The 24,387-nt window shown below is 43.8% G+C and overlaps 1 protein-coding gene across 7 annotated transcripts in view; it reads left to right on the top strand.

The window, feature by feature from the left end:
- ACACB (acetyl-CoA carboxylase beta) overlaps window positions 1-24,387 on the top strand; it is a 1,528,264-nt gene that overhangs the window by 598,482 nt on the left and 905,395 nt on the right. For all 7 annotated transcript variants that reach the window (XM_069214760.1, XM_069214756.1, XM_069214757.1 and 4 more), the window contains one exon: window positions 4,785-4,930. In XM_069214760.1, coding sequence (XP_069070861.1) covers window positions 4,785-4,930 — 146 coding nt within the window. The remainder of the gene's footprint in view (window positions 1-4,784; window positions 4,931-24,387) is intronic.

Raw genomic sequence — 24,387 nt, 5'->3', positions numbered from 1 at the left:
GTGTAAAAAAGACATCTATTTGAGAAATGCCCTGTAATTCACATGCTAGTGTGGTCACTCCGGAATTGAGAGATGTGCAAATAACCACTGCTCCTCAACACCTTATCTTGTGCCCTTTTTGAAAATACAAAGGTTTTCTTGATAGCTATTTTTTACGCTTTATATTTCAGCAAATGAATTGCTGTATACCTGGTATAGAATGAAAACGCACTGCAGGGTGCAGCTCATTTATTGGCTCTGGGTACCTAGGGTTCTTGATGAACCTACAAGCCCTATATATCCCCGCAACCAGAGGAGTCCAGCAGACGTAACGGTATATTGCTTTTGATAATCTGACATTGCAGGGAAAAGTTACAGAGTAAAACGTAGAGAAAAATTGATGTTTTTTTCACCTCAATTTCAATATTTTTCTTTTTCAGTTGTTGTTTTCTGTAGGAAACCCTTGTAGGATCTACACAAATGACCCCTTGCTGAATTCAGAATTTTGTCTACTTTTCAGAAATGTTTAGGTTTCTGGGATCCAGCATTGGTTTCATGTCCATTTCTGTCACTGACTGGAAGGAGGCTGAAAGCACAAAAAATTGCAAAAATGGGGTATGTCCCAGTAAAATGCCAAAATTGTGTTGAAAATTTGGGTTTTCTGATTCAAGTCTGCCTGTTCCTGAAAGCTGGGAAGCTGCTGAGTTTAGCACCGCAAACCCTTTGTTGATGCCATTTTCAGGGGAAAAACCACAAGCCTTCTTCTGCAGCCACTTTTTCCCATTTTTTTGAAAAAAAAAACGAAATTTTCACTGTATTTTGGCTAATTTCTTGGCCTCCTTCAGGGGAACCCACAAAGTCTGGGTACCTCTAGAATCCCTAGGATGTTTGAAAAAAAGGACGCAAATTTGGCTTGTTTAGCTTATGTGGACAAAACGTTATGAGGGCCTAAGCGCGAACTGCCCCAAATAGGCAAAAAAAGGCCTGGCACAGGAGGGGGAAAAGGTCAGGCAGCGAAGGGGTTAAAGAACGAAGGCTAATCTAACAACATCAAAACAACCAAAAGTGACAATTAGAGCCCTTAGCTGTGCATAAAGCAGGTCCTTGTTGGGCTAAGAACAGCATAATCAACAAAACGTCAGATAGTTTTGCCTGTCATGGTTCAGTTTGTCAGGTGATGCACCAGTCCACAAACATGTCCCAACAACTTGTGTGCACTGATTTTGTGGAGGAACGCCTCGCTGCCAAGGAGACATAAGCAGGTGGTATGTCAAAATAGGTCAGATGCCCATGCTAAGTCTCAATGCATGAAGATGCAAATTGTACAAGCCCGAGTGCAGTGCTCTGCCCTTGTGACAGGAGTACCAAGCTCCACTGTAGACTTTAGGCGTCTCCGAGAGGGAGCTGTGACGTTGCGTGTTCTTGGCAGTGGCAAAATGTTCAAACCATGGTTCTCCTCCTTGCTGTAAAACTCCTTCCGCCACCTACGATGCAACTGCCATTTGTGAGCCACAAAGTGCCTGCAGCGGAGTTTGTCTGCACTGGCATTCAAAGATCCTACCAGGTGGTTTATTATTATTATTATTTCTACTTGTTGATTGCTACTGATGGGTAGGTAAGAAACAGACTAATTCAGTAGGGGAATTCAGAGGAAACAAAACAAAAGGCAGAATTTATTAAAGTGTATGAAGTCAGGTTTTATGGCATATCTTAGACACCAGGAAGTCATCAATTTGGCGTAATTCTGTAGGCAGAGAGTTCCACAACTGTGCGGCCTGCACCAAGAAAGAACATCTGCCAAATTGGCATCTTTTCACTTGAGGCACAGTAAGTTAGGATTCGCAGACTGAAGTAGATGGGAGGCCTGTAACTACAGAATCTTGATTGTAAAAAATGAGGAACATACGTTGTAAAGCTCTGTGTACTATACCCAAAGCCACACAATGCAATTTATCCACTGCTGCTGATGAAGAAGAGATAGGACAATACATAGCAAGCTTAGCAGCAGCCCTCTCAGTATGACTCATCTGTTTGAGATAGCTAGGAGCCCCTAACATCAGAGCAGTGCAGTAATCCAGACAAGGCACAATTAATGACTCAACCACCTGTGGTTGAAATTGAGAATAGAAATGGTAAAATTATCCACAGTGTTCTTAACAAAAGCAAATGATTTGTTCACTTGCGTACAAAGAGACAAATTTGCATCCAAATCCCTGCGTTACAAACCACTATGAAGAAATTCAGAGTAGAATTGGTAGGTAGGAGTCCAACAGTGGCGGGTAAAGGAAGAAGGGGGATTGCCAATGGAGCATTAGAGATTTTCCATATTGTTCCTATTGATTTTAAATGAATTCATTACAATCCAACAATAGATGTAACTGAGAAAGTCATGAAAGGAGTTGACTGGCAAAGGTTTAGATTGATTTACTGACAAAATAATGTCATCAACGTAGTTGTGAAATTACTTCCATGACTACGAATTAATTTTGCAAGAGGTTTTAGATAAATGTTATACAATGTAGGACTAAGCGAAGAGCTCTTACGGACTCACTGCTCTACTACTCTGAACCTGATTGCAAAAGGAGGGAGGTGTATCATTTGTGACAGTTAAATAAGACAAAAGCCGCTTGATGTCCACACCTCGAATACTGACTGACTTTAACCTAGAATTCAAGATGCTGTGATTTACTGCATCAAAGGCAGCAGGCATACCTAGTAGCAGAAAGGCTATAAAACGACCCTTGTCCGCTGCCATTGTGAGGTCATCTAACACGGCTACCAAAGTTGATTCCATGCCCTGAGCCAGCTGTAAAGCCAGACTGTAAAGTAGATGGTGATGTTCAAGAAAATTGTAAAGCAGCTTTTTTAACATGTTTTTTCCTAAATCTTCCACTCGACAAGGGAGCAAGGAAATATGCCTAAAAATACTAGAGACTGAGGGGGTCAGCTTAAAGCTTTTTAAAAAGAGGAACCACCATAGATCTTTTTTCCAATCAGATGATACTACACCAGTTGGTGGTGGAAGATGACAAACAGGTTGGTGGGGAGGCACTAGGTAATTTGATGCCAGTTTCCAAAACTTGAGGGGGCAGAGGATCCAAGGGTAAGCATGAGGATAAAGAATCGGCTAGGCTACAAAACTTGTTGGCATTGAGAGAGCCTAGACTTATAATTGTGTGGGATGAACTGTTCATTTCAATTGATTCTCGAATGGGTTCAGATTGTAACTCTAAATTGCCTAGATTAACTGAGACAGTGAGACTTGACAATATTTACAGCTTTTTCCTCAAAGTCAGAGGGAGTCGTACAGCTGTATTGGAGGTGCAAGTTGTTTTTTCTAGAGACAACTACTGAATAAAGTTGAGGTGTTGGATGTATTGAGCACTGTACTAGTATAATACGCCTCTTTAGCAGCCTATGTGTGCATTACAAAGAAAGAAAATACCTTGACAGTCCCTGCACTTCTGAGATGTAGAGCCTTCTGATTTGGGACCTGTGATCACACCACTCTGCTTGATGCAGTCCAATATGGTGGTGATGTTGTCCCGTATCACCTGCACCAGGCTTCCCTGGATGGTGGGCTTGAAAACCTTCAACGACATGCATGATGTGCTGAGTCTCCACCACAAACCTCCGATCTCCACCTCTCTCAGGTGGCCTTCTCACCGTCAGCATGGAGCTGCACAGTGCCACCTACCGGCATCCTGGAGCACAGCTGTAGAGGTTTCTGGATACTGTCTGACACCTGGGGAATATTCAGAAGGCGAGGAATTGAGTTTAGAAGTATCCATCAGAATGAGGGGCTCATTAAAAAATAAAAATAAAAAAAAGTGAAAATCATTCCTTGCATTTAATCATTCTAAAAACCATTACTTAATTTCCAGCTTTTAAGTTTTGTTACAAGTGATAGGAAGACAATGCTTGTCGGCTATTCTAAACATGGCGCCTCATACTAAAATGAATACAGGTTTATTTTCGAAATGATGCAGCACGAAACAGTTCCTGAAGATTCCAAAATCAAGAATGGTGGCAGATATTAAAAAAACAGCGCTCTCCAAGTGCACTAACCTCATCTGCAGATTTTAAGGTTAATCAGGGCATGGTGTGCCTTTAGTTCTTTGCTGGTCTGCAGTATGCAAGGGTACCTTTTGGACTAGGAAAACTGAGCTAAATGGTGGATTGCACTCCTTGCGTAAATTTGCGTAATCTTGCATAATTGTGCTGCAATTTGTTATTAGTCTACAACACATTATGCAAGATATGCCCATCCTAAATTACAAGTAAGTAACTTTTTTTTTTTTTTTTTTCACTGTGGGTAATATTTCTGATGGATACTCTGTCTAACCACAAGTTCCTCATAACACTGAACTGGCCAGTTTTTCCATCCAAAAGGGTCCCAATTTAGAGATCTGCAAACTGGTCATGCTAATCTCCAGATAAATCAGCACAGACAACCTAAAAAAGCAATTAAGATCCGTGCTTATGAGTGACTATTATATGCAGCCCTGCTCTCCACTTCTGGAGTGGAACATTTTCAAGCCACACAATGTCACCTACCAGCGTGCAGGAGTACTGTTCTAAAAGTAGCGTGATGCAGTCTAACGACTGAGGAGTTTTCACAAGATGAGGAATCTGAGGTTAGAGTATCCACCAGAAAAATCGTAACTGAAGGAAAGTTACATGTTCTGTAGGTCTTGTATGGTAGGGCAATTCCTGTGTTTGTCTAAAGATAGAGAAAGTGAAAGTCATCGATAAGGTTTATGTATATTTTCTTTAATGAAGGCACAACACTTGTTTTTCTACAGGTAGCACGACAGTCCCTGACCACATATGTTATCCTTATGAATGATTCTCATATTGAGATTGATGTACATAGGTTGAGTGATGGTGGTCTGTTGCTTTCCTATGATGGAAACAGTTACACCACCTATATGAAAGAAGAAATTGAAAGGTAAGTTTTATTAGTCCTTGTTAAGCATTTTGTGATAAAGAAGCATCCACTTCACTTTCACTTTAAATACTTTATTTCGATCACAGACCATAAAAGTCACATATCAATAAGACAATAATTGACATCAAACATAATTGATGCTGACAATAGAAGTACATACCAGTACATGAAAATACCAAACAACTATCTATTAAAATGCTATTAAGAACAAGCAATAAGAATTAAGATGTATTCTTCCAATTGGCACTTTAAATTAGTACACGGTCTAGAGAGGGATTACATCTTGTTTTAGCAAATAAGACAAGCATTTGCAATGCAATAGGCCTCACATTTATGAGAGTTTGAGCTATTGCCGTTGTAAATGACAATATATGTGACCTATTTGCTATTGTTTGAAGTAGATGTATGTGGTGTGGACCGGAATTATGCGGGTTAGATTGGAATTGTTAGTTGTGGAAATGTGTGGGGTGGAACAGTGTAGTGTATTTGTGTAGTGGAATTATGTGGAATGGTGAATAGATATGGATGCATGTGCCACATGAAAAGGCTGCAGGTTGTGAAGCATGCCCCCAATTATTGCTTAGTAGTGATAAATCAGTTGGGAGTGATATTTTCAGAGGGTGGTGTGGATGAGAGACCTATAGGGGGTAGAGGTTTTTGATGGAAGACATATGACAGTAAATGAGTATGTAAGAGACATCTGTAGGTGGTGATGTACATTAGAGCTTTGTAGATGGCAGAGTAGGCATTGGAAGGGGATTGGCTGGTAGTGAGAGGAAGTTGTAAGTTTTGTGTGTCATGATAAAGAGAGTCACATGCAAGAGTTGTGTTGATTAGAGATATTTACAAGAGGTAAATATTTTGATTGGAAAAGAGATGACAGCAATGAGTTACAGTGGTAACAGAGATGAAAGGTTGATGTACCATGCTAGAGACACCTCTGGGTGGTGGTGGTGATGTACAGGGTCCCACAAGTACCCCTCACAGTTCACATCAAAGCAGCAGGTGCACTGTCACAGTTTAAAAAACATTACTTGCTGTAAAAGTTTCAAGACTTGAAAATGCAATCAATATAAATCTTATTACATCGTGCTTGGGAAAACAGAAAGCTCATTTAGCTTAGTTTACCGAGATATGAACATGTGATTTGCAGGTTTGAACACATGGTTCTTCGGAAAATGCAGTAACTGAGAGAACCATATCACTCCTTTAAAATGTTGTTCGCTGTGATTTACATGCACCTGAAAAATAAGTAACATTTGATTTTCAAGTGGTTTCCAAATAAGGAATTGGAAAGCCCCTTTTAAATGCAACTCCTCCAGTTGCATTTTTAGAGTAAAAGTACTTGAAATAAAGTACGCACGAGACAAACAGGTGGGCAAACATTTTCTTTAATAAAATAATTGTAGTGTGCATGGTCTTTTCAAAAAAGCACAAACACTAACCGCATTCTGAGAGAAAGACTGCAATGGAAGCTGAGCTGACAGACGCAGGAGAAAACAGAGACTCCAGCATCAGTCGAGTTAAACTAATGCATCTCATATTTTAATAAAGTGCACATTTTATGTTATAGGCCATTATTCTCCATAATTTTATGACAAATTGTATGTGCTTGTTTGTGGTCTACAACATATTATCTGGAACCTGCACTCTAACTCAGAGGCCAGGAACAAGGTGTTTATTAATGCTGATCAGTTATTACCGTGTTAACCAAAAGTCCCCAAAAGTTACTCAAATTATTGTAAACGTCTATGAATTACATTTAAAAAGCCTTTAGAGGTTGCTTTTTTCAATCTTCCATCATCGGGATAAAATGTAAAGTTACCTCCTAAGGGCCTCATCAGACTGAGAGTGCTTGGCCCTGCATAGATATGGTGTAGAGTTTAACACGGTGACAAGTAACATTCTGCTGTAAAACCTAGCTAATTAATTAATGCGTGTACAGCTCCTTGGTTTGATTTCTGGGGAAAATACTTTACGCTACTAAGGCATTTCAACTTTATTTTCCGTTGAAGTCACTTTTTGTTTATTACATAGCTGATAACAAGCGGGTTCGATGGCATCTGTCGCTGTAGATACACATGGTATGCATGAGCTCGCCATCTGGTGTTGGGTCGGAGTGTTACAAGTTGTTTTTCTTCGAAGAAGTGTTTTCGAGTCACGGGACCGAGTGACTCCACCTTCTGTGCTCATTGCGCATGGGCGTCGACTCCATCTTCGATTGTTTTCTTTCCGCCATCGGGTTCGGACGTGTTCATGTCGCTCCGAGTTTCGGAACGGAAAGATAGCTGAAGACGGAAGATTTTCGACGGTATCGTTGCGATCCGGTTACAGATAGACACATACGACGACGCGTTGAACATCGAAGCGCTTCGGTGCCCTTCGGGGTAGATTTCGGCACCCCGTCGGGGCCTAGTCGGCCCGACCGCGTGGAGGACAACGCCGATGGATCGGACCCCGTTTCGATTCTGCCCCGAATGCCACAACAAATATCCTTATACGGACCTGCACTCGGTCTGTAATCTGTGCCTGTCACCCGAGCACAGTGAAGAATCCTGCGAGGCCTGTCGGGCGTTCCGGTCCCGAAAAACTCTGCGCGACCGTCGAGCGAGAAGACTGCAGATGGCGTCCACGCCAAAAGAGCGTCGACAGTTCGAGACAGAAGAAGAACAGGAGGAATCCTTTTCCATCCAGGATTCAGACTCCGACGAGCTACACTCTACAAGAACTGTGAGTAAGACGTCGAGATCAAACCCTAAAAAAGGAAAGAAGGCCCAGGGGACGCCACTGCCAACCGGCCATGGCTCCACCCAAATTCTCGGTGACCAACAATCGGCACCGAAAAAGGCCCATTCAGTGTCGAGATCGTCCGACTTCGGTCGAGACACCGGCACGCAGCCTCCTCGGGACCGAGAGAGTGCTAAACAGAAGCATCGACACCGAGAGTTCGGTGTCGACACCGATCGACGCCGAGACAGTGGCGCCGAAGACCATAGAGGCCAAGAATTTTCGGCACAGAAAAAGAGGAAGGTTACCTCGGAGCCGAAAAAACAATCGACAGGGCTTTCGGAGCCGAAAAAAGCGACATCAGACCCTGTTTCTGGCTCCTATACCGAAGAGCATTCTATGTCTTCTCAAATGAAGAAACATAGATTTGAACAAGAACTGCAATCCACTGACGTGGATCACACGCAAAAGCGTATCTTTATTCAGCAGGGGACTGGGAAGATCAGTACCCTTCCACCTGTCAAACGAAAGAGAACGCTTCAGTTTACTCCTCAGCAACAAACAACACAAAAGGTAACACCTCCTCCCTCGCCTCCACCTGTAACTCCGGCTTCGCCAACTTACACCCCGTCACATTCGCCAGCTCACACCGCCATGAGCCACGACGACCAAGATCAGGATGCGTGGGACTTGTACGACGCACCAGTGTCTGATAACAGCCCAGACACATACCCAACTAGGCCATCACCACCGGAAGACAGCACAGCCTACTCACAAGTGGTGGCTAGAGCAGCTCTATTCCATAATGTGGAACTACACTCGGAACAAGTCGAGGATGATTTTTTATTTAACACCCTCTCCTCAACCCACAGCTCCTACCAAAGCCTGCCGATGCTCCCAGGCATGCTACGCCATGCAAAGGACATTTTTAAGGAGCCAGTTAAAAGTAGGGCAGTGACGCCTAGGGTGGACAAAAAGTATAAGGCGCCTCCTACGGACCCTGTCTTCATCACCTCTCAGCTGCCACCAGACTCTGTGGTGGTAGGGGCTGCCAGAAAACGGGCAAACTCGCACACTTCTGGGGATGCACCTCCCCCAGATAAAGAAAGTAGGAAGTTCGATGCAGCCGGGAAGAGGGTTGCTGTCCAAGCAGCAAACCAGTGGCGCATCGCAAATTCACAAGCGCTGCTAGCGCGATACGACAGAGCCCACTGGGATGAGATGCAGCATCTCATTGAACATCTCCCAAAAGATCTGCAAAAAAGAGCAAAACAGGTTGTTGAGGAGGGTCAAAACATTTCCAACAATCAAATACGCTCCTCCATGGATGCAGCAGACACGGCCGCAAGAACCATTAATACGTCGGTTACCATCCGTAGGCACGCATGGCTCAGAACGTCTGGATTCAAGCCAGAAATTCAGCAGGCAGTGCTTAACATGCCAGTAAACGAGAAACTTCTGTTCGGTCCGGAGGTCGACACAGCTATAGAAAAGCTCAAGAAGGACACTGACACTGCCAAGGCCATGGGCGCACTCTACTCCCCGCAGAGCAGAGGATCTTATAACACCTTCCGCAAAACACCTTTTAGAGGAGGGTTTCGGGGTCAGGCCACACAAGCTAGCACCTCACAGTCCGCACCGCCCACCTACCAGGGACAGTACAGAGGAGGTTTTCGGGGCCAGTATAGAGGGGGGCAATTTCCTAGGAATAGAGGAAGATTTCAAAGCCCCAAAACCACTACCAACAAGCAGTGACTCACACGTCACTCACCCCTCCCACACAACACCAGTGGGGGGGAGGATACATCAATATTACGAAGCATGGGACAAAATAACTACAGATACATGGGTCCTAGCAATTATCCAACATGGTTATTGCATAGAATTCATGCAATTCCCTCCAGACATACCACCAAAATCACAAAATTTATCAAAATACCATTCACAACTTCTAGAGATAGAAGTTCAAGCACTACTGCAAAAAAATGCAATAGAATTAGTACCAAGCACACAAATAAACACAGGAGTTTATTCACTGTACTTCTTGATACCAAAAAAGGACGAAACACTGAGACCAATTCTAGACCTCAGGGTAGTAAACACATTCATCAAATCAGACCACTTTCACATGGTCACACTACAAGAAGTGTTACCATTGCTCAGAAAACACGACTACATGACAACCCTAGACCTCAAGGACGCATATTTCCATATACCAATCCATCAATCACACAGGAAATATCTAAGGTTTGTATTCAAAGGAATACATTACCAATTCAAAGTATTGCCTTTTGGTTTAACAACCGCTCCAAGAGTATTCACAAAGTGCCTAGCAGTAGTCGCTGCACACATCAGAAGGCAGCAAATACATGTGTTCCCGTATCTAGACGACTGGCTAATCAAAACCAGTTCGCTCACACAATGCTCAAACCACACAAATCAAGTCATACAAACCCTCTACAATTTAGGGTTCACCGTCAACTTTGCAAAATCAAACATTCTGCCAAGCAAAGTACAGCAATATCTAGGAGCCATAATAGACACGACAAAAGGAGTAGCAACGCCAACTCCACAAAGGATCCACAATTTCAACAGGGTCATTCAACACATGTCTCCAAACCAAACAATACAAGCAAGAACAATACTACAGCTCCTAGGCATGATGTCCTCATGCATAGCCATTGTCCCAAACGCAAGACTGCACATGAGGCCCTTACAACAGTGCCTAGCCTCACAGTGGTCTCAAGCACAGGGTCACCTTCTAGATCTGGTGTTGCTAGACCGCCAAACTTACCTATCGCTTCTATGGTGGAACAGTATAAATTTAAACATAGGGCGGCCTTTCCAAGACCCAGTGCCACAGTACGTAATAACAACAGATGCTTCCATGACAGGGTGGGGAGCACATCTCAATCAACACAACATAAGAGGACAATGGAACATACATCAAACAAAACTGCATATAAATCATCTAGAATTATTAGCAGTTTTTCAAGCACTAAAAGCTTTCCAACCAATCATAACCCACAAATACATCCTTGTCAAAACAGACAACATGACAACGATGTATTATCTAAACAAACAAGGAGGAACACATTCAACGCAGTTAAGCTTGTTAGCTCAAAAAATATGGAAGTGGGCAATCCACCATCAAATTGGTCTAATAGCACAGTTTATTCCGGGGATCCAGAATCAGCTGGCAGACAATCTCTCTCGAGATCACCAGCAAGTCCACGAATGGGAAATCCACCCACAAATTCTGAACACCTACTTCACACTCTGGGGAACACCACAAATAGACTTATTTGCAACAAAAGAGAACGCAAAATGCCAAAACTTCGCGTCCAGATACCCACACAAGCAATCCCAAGGCAATGCCCTATGGATGAACTGGTCAGGAATATTTGCTTACGCTTTTCCTCCTCTCCCTCTCCTTCCTTACCTAGTAAACAAATTGAGTCAAAACAAACTCAAACTCATTTTAATAGCACCAACGTGGGCAAGACAACCCTGGTACACAACACTGCTAGATCTGTCTGTAGTACCACACATCAAACTGCCCAACAAACCAGATCTGTTAACGCAACACAACCAACAGATCAGACACCCGGACCCAGCATCGCTGAATCTAGCAATCTGGCTCCTGAAATCCTAGAATTCGGACACTTACAACTTAGCCAAGAGTGTATGGAAGTCATAAAGCAGGCCAGAAGGCCATCCACTAGACACTGCTACGCAAGTAAGTGGAAAAGATTTGTTTGTTACTGCCATCATAATCAGATACAACCACTAGAGGCAACTCCAAAACATATAGTAGATTACTTGCTCCATTTACAAAAAGCAAAGCTAGCCTTCTCTTCTATTAAAATACACCTTGCAGCAATATCTGCATACCTGCAAACTACATATTCAACTTCCTTGTATAGGATACCAGTTATCAAAGCATTCATAGAAGGGCTTAAAAGAATTATACCACCAAGAACACCACCTGTTCCTTCATGGAACCTAAACGTGGTTCTAACAAGACTCATGGGCCCACCCTTCGAACCCATGCACTCTTGCGGAATACAATTCCTCACCTGGAAAGTTGCCTTTCTCATCGCCATTACATCTCTAAGAAGAGTAAGTGAAATTCAAGCGTTCACAACACAAGAGCCTTTTATACAAATACATAAAAATAAGGTCGTCCTACGACCTAATCCAAAATTTTTACCAAAAGTTATTTCTCCATTCCATCTAAATCAAACGGTAGAATTACCAGTATTCTTCCCACAGCCAGATTCTGTGGCTGAAAGAGCACTACATACATTAGATGTCAAAAGAGCATTAATGTACTACATTGACAGAACGAAGAACATCAGAAAAACTAAACAGCTATTTATTGCATTCCAAAAACCTCATGCAGGTAACCCAATATCAAAACAAGGTATAGCCAGATGGATAGTTAAATGCATCCAAATCTGCTACCTTAAAGCAAAAAGACAACTGCCCATTACTCCCAGGGCACATTCAACAAGGAAAAAAGGTGCTTCAATGGCCTTTTTAGGAAACATCCCAATGCAAGAAATATGTAAGGCAGCCACTTGGTCTACGCCTCACACATTCACCAAACACTACTGTATAGATGTGCTATCCGCACAACAAGCTACAGTAGGTCAAGCTGTATTAAGAACTCTATTTCAGACAACTTCTACTCCTACAGGCTAAACCACCGCTTATGGGGAACTAACTGCTTACTAGTCTATGCATACCATGTGTATCTACAGCGACAGATGCCATCGAACTGAAAATGTCACTTACCCAGTGTACATCTGTTCGTGGCATCAGTCGCTGAGATTCACATGGACCCACCCACCTCCCCGGAAGCCTGTAGCAGTTCAGAAGTTACCTTCAATTTTGTACATTTGTATATATATTACTTAATCCTTTAATAGGTACATACTTACATTTTTCATTGCGCGGGCACTATTACTATAGTACAACTCCTACCTCACCCTCTGCGGGGAAAACAATCGAAGATGGAGTCGACGCCCATGCGCAATGAGCACAGAAGGTGGAGTCACTCGGTCCCGTGACTCGAAAACACTTCTTCGAAGAAAAACAACTTGTAACACTCCGACCCAACACCAGATGGCGAGCTCATGCATACCATGTGAATCTCAGCGACTGATGCCACGAACAGATGTACACTGGGTAAGTGACATTTTCATTATTGCATCTCTTGACCATAACAAAAACATATGTCCTAGGGACATCTATGCAGCCTCGTAGGAAAAGGGCCGCAGAGCATCCCCACCTGTACCCACTCTGTCCTCCACTGACAGCTCACAGAGCCTGAGGGAGAAAACAGACAACGAGGAGAGAGAGCAAGCATTAGCAGGTGTTCAGAACAGCGGCCACATGCCTTTCTTGGTGCTGCACTCAATCACTGCTGCCCGTGGCAGCCGCCATTGCCCTTCATTTCAGAGCATTCTCTGTGGCAACTGGCAGGGCCCATCCATGCCCGCTGCTGAGGGGGCACCAGCAGATAAACAGTAGCACAAATGCTAACTCCTCCTAAAAAAAAATGTTTAAAAAAAAGAATTAAAACATTAAGTATGGCGTCTGTAAAGTGGGCACCGCACTCATAAAACGAAAGCGTTGTAAAATGCAATTGACCTCAGAAACATGAAGCACTGCATCCCTGAAGAAGGTGGTGTGCTGATACACGAGCCGCAGCAAACAAAAACAAGCTTAAGGGCGGGCTTCAGAAAGCAACAAAAAACAAGAAAACAAAAAGTTAGCGATATGGTGTAACTTACAGAGCTGCTGACTTTGGGCCTGGGGAACTGGGTTCGCGTCTCGGTGTAGGCTCTACAAAATACATACCAATCATAACAAATAAACCTGAAGCGTGTGCGGTGCTGCTAAAATAAAAGCTGTCAAACTACAACTGTAAATACCAAAAAACGCGAGGCAGGAAACAATTTAAAAAAGAGTTCCCACAAACAAAAGATAAACAATTCAAAGCGTAACTAAACTGTACTTGGCAGCCAAGAAGAGGAAGTGATGTATCGGCTGTGCAGCCTGTTAGGAGGCAGCAATGAAGAGCAACACTGCAGCCAACCTATGGCAAGTAGCAGGCGGGATGAAAGTACCTTTACTGATTTCAGCAGGCCTTTGCAGACAGCGCATGCACGCTACCTATGCTCGACCTAAAAATGAGTTACTTTCCTGTAACTGCAGTTCTCCATCAATGGTATCCTTCATAGATCCACATGCTTGAATCATTCCCTGTCATTGAAGTAGGACTCCCACTGTATTATCAAATAGCAGTAAAGAGAATTTTGTAAATATAAAACAGCGTTAAAGTACATTCACTTTCACAGCTAATTCACATCATTTGAAAAAACCCGAAGTCCAGTCATCAGGTGACATCATCCTTACCCTCACCACCTCCAGTCTCTCAGATTTCCTAGCACAAGTGAGATAAATAATGAGAAGACATAAGGGCAGCCTCTATGGCAGTGGTCTCCAAACTTTATGCTGCGCCCTCCCAGTTGGAAAACCAAAATCATTGGGCCCCCCTCAGAATTTTTCACAATTATGTTATAAAGATGGCAATATTTGAATATGTCTAGGCCTATTTAAACACTGCAGTTAAGTACTGTTACCTTATTTAGAGTGAATAACCTGCTTCTGCTTAAAACAAAGGCCTGTTATCTGTATAATGCTTCTTTTGGCAGAGTCTTGCGGCCCCCTAGGATCACTTGGGGCCCCCCTACGGGGGCCTGCCCCACAGTTTGAAGACCTATGCTCTATGGGGAGGAGGGTGGGGCGCAGGCGATCTATTAAAGATTCCAATACTGGAGAACTATCGTTAGAGGTAAGTAACTCATTTTCATCTCCATTATTGGATCTTTTATAGATTCACATGCCTGAATCAGAATAGCAAGCAGTTTTGAAAGCTTTACATGTTATGACTTTAACATTCTTGCGGATGGTGGGTTGTAAAATAATAATAATAAACATTTTGAAACACTTCAATATAGAAATATATATTGCGCAATGCAATATTTGATAGCGAGCAAAAAAGTATTCAAGACAGCAGAGGCTCACCTTATTGAAATAAACGCTGTAACACTGCCTGTCTGACTGCAGATTCACTGCGTTGTGCAGAATTCGGGCAGTAGTACTGAGTGAAAGTGTGGATGCTCTTCCATGTTGCAGCGCAACAGATCTTCTCTAAAGGAAGACCTGCAGACAAGGCAGCCGATGTGGACACTGCCCTCCTGGAGTGTGCCTTTGCCTTGAAGTAAAGTAGTTTTCCTGCTGTGGAGTGGCAAAATTGTATTGTTAGGCCTCGAAAAACCTACTCGATCACTGGCGAGTTATAATTTATCAGATCAAGCAGAACAGGTGCTCTGTTAAGTCAGAAAGTGGAGGAGCAATAAAGAAGCCTTTAAATCTTCTTGTCACATTTGCTGTGTTCAGAGACCGAGGTCATAGGTCAGTTTGTCTTACAATTAATTTTCCTTCTGACTGCAGAGTTCCAGGATTTTGTCAGGTTTTTCCTGACACACATTTAAATAGTTAAGCCAACTGTACAAACATTTCCTAAATATATTTCAGTAGTTCTGAAAGCCCATTTTTTATACTTTTGTCTGATGAAAAAATATTTTCATAGAATGAAAACAAAGCGGAACACTTCAGTTATCTGCAAAGAATAAATATTTTTTCTGAAACACGATTTTCACAGATTAATACATTATATAGTTTTATCAGCCAAGCTGCAAGATAGTGGGAAGGTTTTTTGGACATTTCTTGGAAATGTTCTGTCTGTAAATGACAGTGTGCAACTACATCATGCTTTAGTAATATATTTATTAAAAGTGAGTGTTTAAACATAAACTGAGAAACACTCCTGCCCTGATGGCAATGCTGTTAGTAAACTAAGAGGCAAGTAATGGATCACGTGTCCCCTATATGTGGGCTTGATGCTTTTGTTACATGGAGCAAACATTTAGTCTATTTAATTAAACAAAGATTTTTTTTGTTCAGCAGAAATGCTGAGCTCCCCTATTTGAAGGTGCACTCATATGTGACAATGAAGAAAAAGCTGACTCCGCAAACTAAAATATTTGACTAGGATCAGAATTTGAGACCTGTTTACGGGTCAAGTATATTACAGTTATGGTTGGGTAGATTATTCAAGTTACGTAACCTGCAGCTATATTAGCGTTTTTAAGATTTTTCACGGCCCAATAGTGGCAGAGATCCATCTTGCAATGGTTGCTTTAGTAACTGGTGTGCCTCATCGAGACTGTCTGTATGCAACCAAGAGTTGCTCAGTTTACGAAACTGTTTGATACAGTGTAGGTAAAATTTAAGACATCTCTTAATGTCCAGTGTGTGCAGAGATTGTTCCGCTGGGGTGGCCAGATTTGGGGAAAAAGATTCTTAAAATGATGAGCTCATTAAAGTGAAACTGCAAAGGTACCTTAGGAATCATTTTTGGATTAATCCTTAGAATAACACCACCATCCGTGAACTGGAGAAACAGCTCCTGGTTCGTAAACGCCTGAATCTCTTACTTTTCTAGCTGATGTTAGAGCCAACAGTGTGGCTACCTTCCAGGTAAGGAATTTCAGATCTACCTTGTAAATCGGTTCAAATGGCAGTTTGATACGTTGGGAAAGAACGACATTAAGATGCCATTCCGGTGGAGGTGCTCGGACTGGAGGGAAAACTCTGAAGAGGCCTTTCATAAATTGTTTAGCTAACCTTGTGGACCATAATGATAAGTATTGTGAGGAACGTCTATATCTGGACATTGCCGCAAGATGTACCTTCACTGATACATGCACCAAACCTGAAAAAGCTAGAGAGAGAAAATAAGGTAAGTTTTGTTCCACTGATGTTTTCAGCAGGTGCAGATTGGATTGTTGACACCATTTATAGAACCTTTTCCATTTCAACCTGTAGGACTTGTTAGTTGATTCTACTCTTGCACTTGCAAGAATAGCGCTGCATTCTTACGGAATATCCACATTCTGGAATTCATGGAATTTAAGAGCCATGTGTGTAATTGGAGAGACCCTGGATTCCGGTTTAGAACTTGGCCCTGGTTCATTGTCAGCAGGGTTTGCTTGGTCTGGAGACTCAGCCTCCCTAGCCATCGCCTTCCTGACCGAGACCTGGATGATCCCCTCCTCAGCGCCGACATCGCTGTAGCCATCCCAGACGGCTACAAGAACACCCACAAGGACTGCACCAACAGACCAGAAGGAGGCATCATCCACAAGAATACCCTCAGAATCACAACCAGCACTCAAGACACCCTCAGCACTGCCGAACACCTGCATTTCCAGATCCACCGACCCAAAAACCACCCTCGGAGGGATCCTTGTTTACAGACCTCCCCGGCCCCCGACAGCAGTTCAGCGACTCCATTGCAGACGTCATCAGCATGCACGCTCTTGCATCCACAGACTACATACTCCTCGGGGACTTGAACTTCCACCTCAAGAACACCAACGACAACAACTCTACCACCCTGCTCGACAACCTCTGCCTCAAGCAGCTCGTCACAACACCCACCCACTCCGCAGGTCACACGCTCCACCCCATTTTCTCTGCCAGCAAACAGGTCTCCTTCAGCCACACCACCAAACTCTACTGGACTGACCACTGCTGCATCCACTTCTCTGTCGAGAAACCCACAACACACCTTCACCCGCAACGGATCGACCAACTGATCACTACCCTCTCCCGGAACCCACCTATCGACACCACTGACACAGCAGCCCGCAACCTCAGGCAATGGATCGACAACGATGCCAACACTCTCGCCCTGATCAAGAAACCTTCTAACAGACGCACTGACAGAAAGGCCTTCTGGTTCACCGCCGATCTCGAAGAATCCAAGCAAACATGCTGAAGACTCGAAAAGAAGTGGCGCCAGGATCAGACACCGGACAACCACACAGCCTTCAAGAACGCCATCCGCAGACACCACCCACTCATCTGAACCGCCATGAGAACCGCCTTCAAAGAGTGCATCAGCAACAATGCACACAGCTACAAGGAGCTCTTCAACATCGTGAAGGAGCTCTCCAACCCCGGCACCAACATCGACATCCTGCCATCCCAAGACCTCTGCGACTCCCTAGCCCCCTTCTTCCACCACAAGATCGCAGATATCCATGACAGCTTCAGCATTCAGACCCCCCACCAACACCTTAAACTCACCACCCACCAGCCTCCTCCTCTCCTGGACCCACATCAGCGACGACACCTTCAAAATCATGAACACCATCCACTCCGGCTCACCATCAGACCCCTGCCCTCATCACATCTACAACAGAGCAAGCTCCGTCATCGCCCCCCAACTCCGGAAGATCATCAACAGTTCCTTTGAGACTGCTGCATTTCCGGAGAGCTGGAAACACGTCAAGATCAACGCCCTCCTCAAGAAACCCAAGGCGGACCCAAAGGACCTCAAGAACTTCCAGCCCATCTCCTTCCTCCCCTTCCCAGCAAAAGTCATAGAGAAAATTGTCAACAAACAACCGAACCAAACCAACCCGTTTCCTCGAGGAGAACAACACTCTGGACCCATCCCAATCTGGATTCCGCAGCAACCACTGTACCGAAACCGCCCTCATCGCCGCCACCTATGACATCAGGACTGTACTTGACAACGGCGAAGCCGTGGCCCTCATCCTCCTGGACGCATTCAACACAGTCTGCCACCACGCCCTATGCACATGCCTCAAAGACACAGGAATTCGCGACAGAGCCCTGGACTGGATCTCCTCCTTCCTCACCAGCATAACTCAGAGTCCACCTCCCTCCATTCCGCTCAGAAGCCACCAGAATAATCTGCGGCGTACCCCATGGATCGTCCCTCAGCCCTACCCTTTTTAACCTCTACATGGCTCCGCTCGCTAACCTCTCCGATCGCACATCTCAACATTGTCTCATACGCCTATGACACCAAGCTCATCCTCTCCCTCACCAAGCCCACCATCGCAAAGACCAACCTCCATGAAGGAATGAAGGCCATCACCAAATGGATGAAAAACAGGTGCCTGAAACTGAATTCCGACAAGACTGAAGTCCTCCCCTTCGGCTCGACCCCCTCCGCATGGATGACTCCTGGTGGCCTGCCACACTGGGAACCGCACCGACACCCACCGACCGCGCAAGCAGTCTGGGATTCATCCTGGACTCATCACTAGCAATGACCCAGCAAGTCAGTGCCATCTCTTCCTCCTGCCTCAACCCCCTCCGCATGCTTTGGAAGATCTATAAATGGATCCCCACTGAAACCAGAAGGACGGTCAGCCAAGTCCTCGTAAGCAGCAAATTGGACTATGGCAATGCTCTTTACACAGGAACCACGTGCAAGCTCCAGAAAAGACTGCAACACATAGAGAACACCACCGCACGCCTCATCCTGGACATCCCCCTGCCACTGCCACATCACAGCCCACCTGAGAGACCTACACTGACTCCCCATCAACAAGAGAATCATGTTAAAACTCCTCACCCACGCTCACAAGGCACTGCACAACACCCCCCAGAATACCTCAACAGAAGGCTCTTCTACACCCTAACCCGACAGCTTCGCTCCACCGACCTTTCCCTCCCCACCGTCCCACGCATCCACAGAACAACCGACTGTGACAACTCGTTCTCCCACCTTGCTGCCAAGATGTGGAACACTCTTCCCACCCACCTGCGTCAGACACAGAAGCTACTTACCTTCAGGAGACATCTCAAGACATGGCTGTTCGAGCAGTAGCAGCCCCCTAACCTGCCTCCCCCTCAGCACCTTCACACCCTCATGGGTCAATAGCATGCTTTACAAATACTCTGATTGATTGATTGGCGGTGCTGCGATAGTAAAAGCCAGTGTCATTTTTGGCATCATTGATTGGGGAATAGGCCTTGGTGTCACTGGGACAATTGGTGGTGGTGGTTGATCCTCTGAAGGTTCCAGGAACCTTCTACAATAGTCTGTAGCATAGCCTGTGGATCATGTACCAATGTTAGAGGTACTTGCACTTCCGTTTGGGTAGGTGGACATTCTGGGTAATCATGGTAGTATGAACATCGGTATTTGGCTTGCAGATTGTAGCAATGCCCATAATAGGATTCTTCTTACTTCCTCCTCTATCATCTTGATATTTCACCTGTAATTCAGATGAGCTGTGCGTGGAACCAGGACCTTTATCCTCCAGATCAAGTAAGTGGCTAGGAGGATATGGTGAAACCTTTCTGGGGGAGGTGTCTTGAGGCCTTAAGATGGTCTTTTGTAACCTTTATCATTGTTGTTGATGATGGAATATGGGTATGTGTCAATGGCATGATCGTCGTCAATGGTGGTGTTACTGACAGTGGTGGTGCAGACGATGAAGGTCTCGTCGACTGGGGTGTCGTTGATGGTTGGCATTGTTAATGGTGGCGTTGTCTTAGCCGACAAGGAAATCTTAGTAGATGGGACTGGACCGTGGAAGGCGGACGTGGTCATTGTCATCGCTGATGGTCCCATCAATGAGACAGTGATGACCGTCATGGTTGTCGACAACAGCGTTGTTCGATGGGGAAGACCTCGTCGACAGTCCCTTTACCTGGATCTTTGGTCTCATCGTCAACGTTTCTGAGGAGGTATGCAGACAGTTGGTATAGTAAGCTTCGAGGAAGCTGTTTTTGAGGTAAATATTTGTGTTTTTCCTTTTTCTGAATGTCCTTTAGAGACCAATGATGAAATTATTTTAAGACTTCTTGCTTTCCTCAGAGGTCTGCAGGTCGTGGGACCTTTCCCTCTTGCAAGACTTAGAGGTGTCACTCTCCTTACCTGAAGATGTATCTTTCTGCGACTTGACCTTTTGGAGCCACAAAGGAATCCTCGCCTCTCTGTCCTTCTGTGTCGTTGATGGAAAAAAAATAAAAAATGTGCAACATACCTTGCAATCCTTGACTTCATGCTGAGGCTAAATGCAATAAAGGCAGTCGTTATGTGGTTAATCCACATGTAATCTCTTTTTTTCCCCACAAGATTTGCAGGATCCAAAGAGTCCTTTCTTTGAAATAGCAGTCATTTTGATGATTTTAGGAGCTGAAATGGAGAAAACTGAGCAGAACTCGGGGAGATCCCCTTCACACGATGCATAGTAGAAAATCTGAGATACTGGAGCTTCTGTGGCAAGGGTTCTAAAGCATGTTGTTGCCTGATTGGCTGTACTTCGGGTCTTTTCAAATGATGTGAATAAGCTGTGAAAGTGAATGCACTTTAACATTATTTTATATTTAAAATTTCTCTATACTGATATTTGATAATACCATGGGACTCCCACTTCAACGATGGGGAATGAGTCAAGCATGTGAATCTATGTAAGATTCAATACTGGAGAATAAGATATCGCAGTTAATAACATTTAAAACAGATATTCCAGATGGTATTGGTATTGTCACTGTGGATAACGGATATCTTGTTCTTAAAGAACATCTTCTAAGACATGGACATAGTGAACTCATGCTTAACTATTAGCAACAGAGAGTTAAAAGAATTGTATGCTGAATCAGCAAGATGCTCTCTAGGAACTTTGCAACTGAAAAGATAGCAACGGGGTTGTCATCCCTACATATTCTCAAGGCAACTCTATACAGGCAAACTCCTAATAGGAAACACAATGTAACAATCCAACACCTACGCTGCTTAGAATAGCTCGAACAGAAAAACAGCAAGTGGTCGTCTGCTTTGTCAGACCCTTTGCACACTTGGCAAGTTTTACTACCTTCTAAATTCCTCCTCTGTTTGCCTGTAAACGAGCCCATGAGGAGAGTATCCAGCCTAAACCTTATAGAAAGGGCTTTAGTAAATGGTGGATCAATATGATCTATAAAAGGCTTGAAAGCAGAAAAGGTTTATGCTCCAAGAAACAGCCAACTATACGTCTCATATCTTTGTAAGTCAACAACTTCATCTCCTCCCTCTCCCAAGAGCAATGCTTCAACTTATTAGCAGATGATTAATGGAGGAAGGATGTCGCCAATACTCAGACAAACCCAAAGAGTAAAGTCTGCTTTATGTGATCCAACCACAGTAAAATTGTCCCACTACGTTGCCTCTCCAGTATGTCTTTCAGACCATCTCTATAATGTGACAGCTCAGCGGTAGACCAAATTTGCAACCAATACAAAATTGGTTTGAGACCCGCTAGGGAAGAGATAAATTAAATACGTAGATCATGCTTAAAAATCAGGAGAGAACTATCGGGCAATTTGAGAGCTGCCCTCAGAAACCTGTTTTTGGGTACCCCCAGTGCATCTGCTTTGCAATAACCCCAGATTTCAGCACCATAGACAGCGGATGCTACAGCTTTTGCTCTCCAGACTTCTAAGATTGGAGAGACAGGATGAAAGGAAGTCTTATTGACAAATATTAAAATAGTGGCCACCCTGTGATCAAGCATAAGCTTGCTTTTCAAAACTTGACTTGCCCAGGAATTTAGCTTGATGGCCGAATACCAAGATAATCAAAGTCATGGAATCTTTCCAGCTCTGACCCTTTCACCCTTATAACACCTCTAAACCTTCTGTGTGGTGTATTGCCATACATTCTGTCTTGTTAACATTGATGGTTAAACAAGAGTTGGAACAAAATAGTTTAAACCTCAAAAAATAGTTTAAACCTTGAAAGGAGAGACTCCATCCCTTTTGGATTTTTGGAACTCAACAGTGTGTCGCCTGCGAACAATAGTGCAGGGGCTTTAGTACCCCCAAGGACCGGGTAATCATTGTCACAGACCATAAGGAAATTGACAAAAATGTTGATGAATAAAAGGAACAGTGTGGGAGCCAAGTACACAACATTGCCTGACTCCCCTGTGAACCTCAAAGTGGTCCGTTGTTTCGCCCCATGCCCCCACCAAATTTGGGTAAAATTGATACAATGCTGTCTTACTATGATATCATGAAGGGGGCCAAGTAACTCTAATTTGTTGAAGGTACACCTTCTGGGTACCATATCAAATGCTGCCTTGAGGGCAGCAAAGGTGATGTATAGATTACCCCCTATTTAAGTCAAACTCCTTCCACCTAATAAGTGGAAGCCTAAAAACCTGATCTATGGTGCTGGTCTTGGAACAAAATCCAGTATGGAAATGCAACAGAATCTTATTGTCGTCAATCCAGGCATGCAGATGCTCCAAGACTAGCTTGCAGAATATTTTCTGGGTAGAGTCAATAAGGCTTATGAGCCGATAGTTTCCGAGATCAGATTTAAGACCTTTTTAGAAAATTGAAACCATTTCAGCCCCCGTCATTAGGGTGTTGTCTTCACAGTCAAAGTAAGGTGCCCAAATAGCTGGTTCTGCAGTAAATAAGTCAAATGAAATCCTACCCAACTCTGCTGCCTTACCAGACGTCTGAGGCCAAATATCAGAATGGGGAGTATTGGTAGCTGTAGGATCACCATAAAGGGTTTGGAACTGTTTAACAAATTTTTGGAGAAGGATATTCGATTCAGGTCCCATTTTAATTGACTTAGCACTATGCAATATTATGCGCCAAAAGGCTGCCTGATTCCTTGAGCGAGCGGCGGCCAAAACATAATTCCAAGTGGCTGTATCCCATGAAATCTGGGCATTCTTTAAGGCTGTTTTGGAGGATGCTCTGGCAAACTGAATGTCTTTGGGAGTACCCGTTTTAAGGGTGTTAATTATAAGGGTGTTAATTAAATAGTCTTTGATCTCCTTGCATTCCTTGTTATTCCCTGTAGGATCTAAAGCCGGGACAAATTCCTTTTTAAAGGAGATTTGGTGAAGAACCGTATTTTTTGTTCTTGAAACTTGACATAGACGTTCATTATCTTATGAGGATTAGTCCCAGGAACTTCTAGGGAGGCCAGGATAGGAGTAAAGTCCGGATATAATAGGGCGTATATACTCATCATTTGCCACATATTCCCACCTAACGTTCCTGCAATTGTTGCTGATCAATAAGTCGCCACAAGGCAAATACAGTTCCTGCACTTAAATAGCTGAATTACTAAGTGTAAGAAGCAGGGAAAAATGGCCACTCTCATATCTAGGCAAAACTTCTGTGTCAAACGTACTATCCCACAAATAAAGTCCTATAAGAATATAGTCAATATACTCCAATAAGAGTTTCTTCTAATTGTAGGGTCTCTCTCTAAATCAGATGTTGTTCTGCCACTGCAGGCTCTCCGATGACCGCTCACACAGAGGTCCATCAACTGCAGAGCAGCCTTTGGGAGATTTTTTTTTAAGTAAGAACCAGACAGCTGTGGAATACCCCTATATGAATATTCCTCACCTACAATTTCCTCTAACAAGGTGGTGGGCTAAAAGCACATACTAAAGTCCCCACACAAAATTACAGCTATCAAACTTGCCAGCCTTAAGTGTAAGTGTAAGTTGCTGGAGAATTGGAGACTCAACAGCCTTAGGGACGCTCCTTTATGAATAACAATTATACTTTATCCCATAAGTGGACATCAAGACCTAGAATATCAGGGGAATCAGTGGATAACGGCCTTGCGTGGCATCTGAAAAAAATCTTCAGCCAAATTGCAAGGCCACCTTAAGGTCTGCCAGCTTGGGATTTGTGTGCTGGGACAAAAAAGGTCCGAGGAGACAATTTTCCAAAGAAGCATTACTTTTCAGAATGCAGGTTAGCTCATCTCAGTGTGTCAGAAGACAGTGGGTTCTGTTATATGA

This window comes from Pleurodeles waltl, chromosome 11 (genome assembly GCF_031143425.1).
Source record: "Pleurodeles waltl isolate 20211129_DDA chromosome 11, aPleWal1.hap1.20221129, whole genome shotgun sequence".
Classification (NCBI taxonomy): domain Eukaryota; kingdom Metazoa; phylum Chordata; class Amphibia; order Caudata; family Salamandridae; genus Pleurodeles; species Pleurodeles waltl.
The sequence above is the reverse complement of the archived record's forward strand: the minus strand, read 5'-3'. Positions and strand labels throughout refer to the sequence as shown.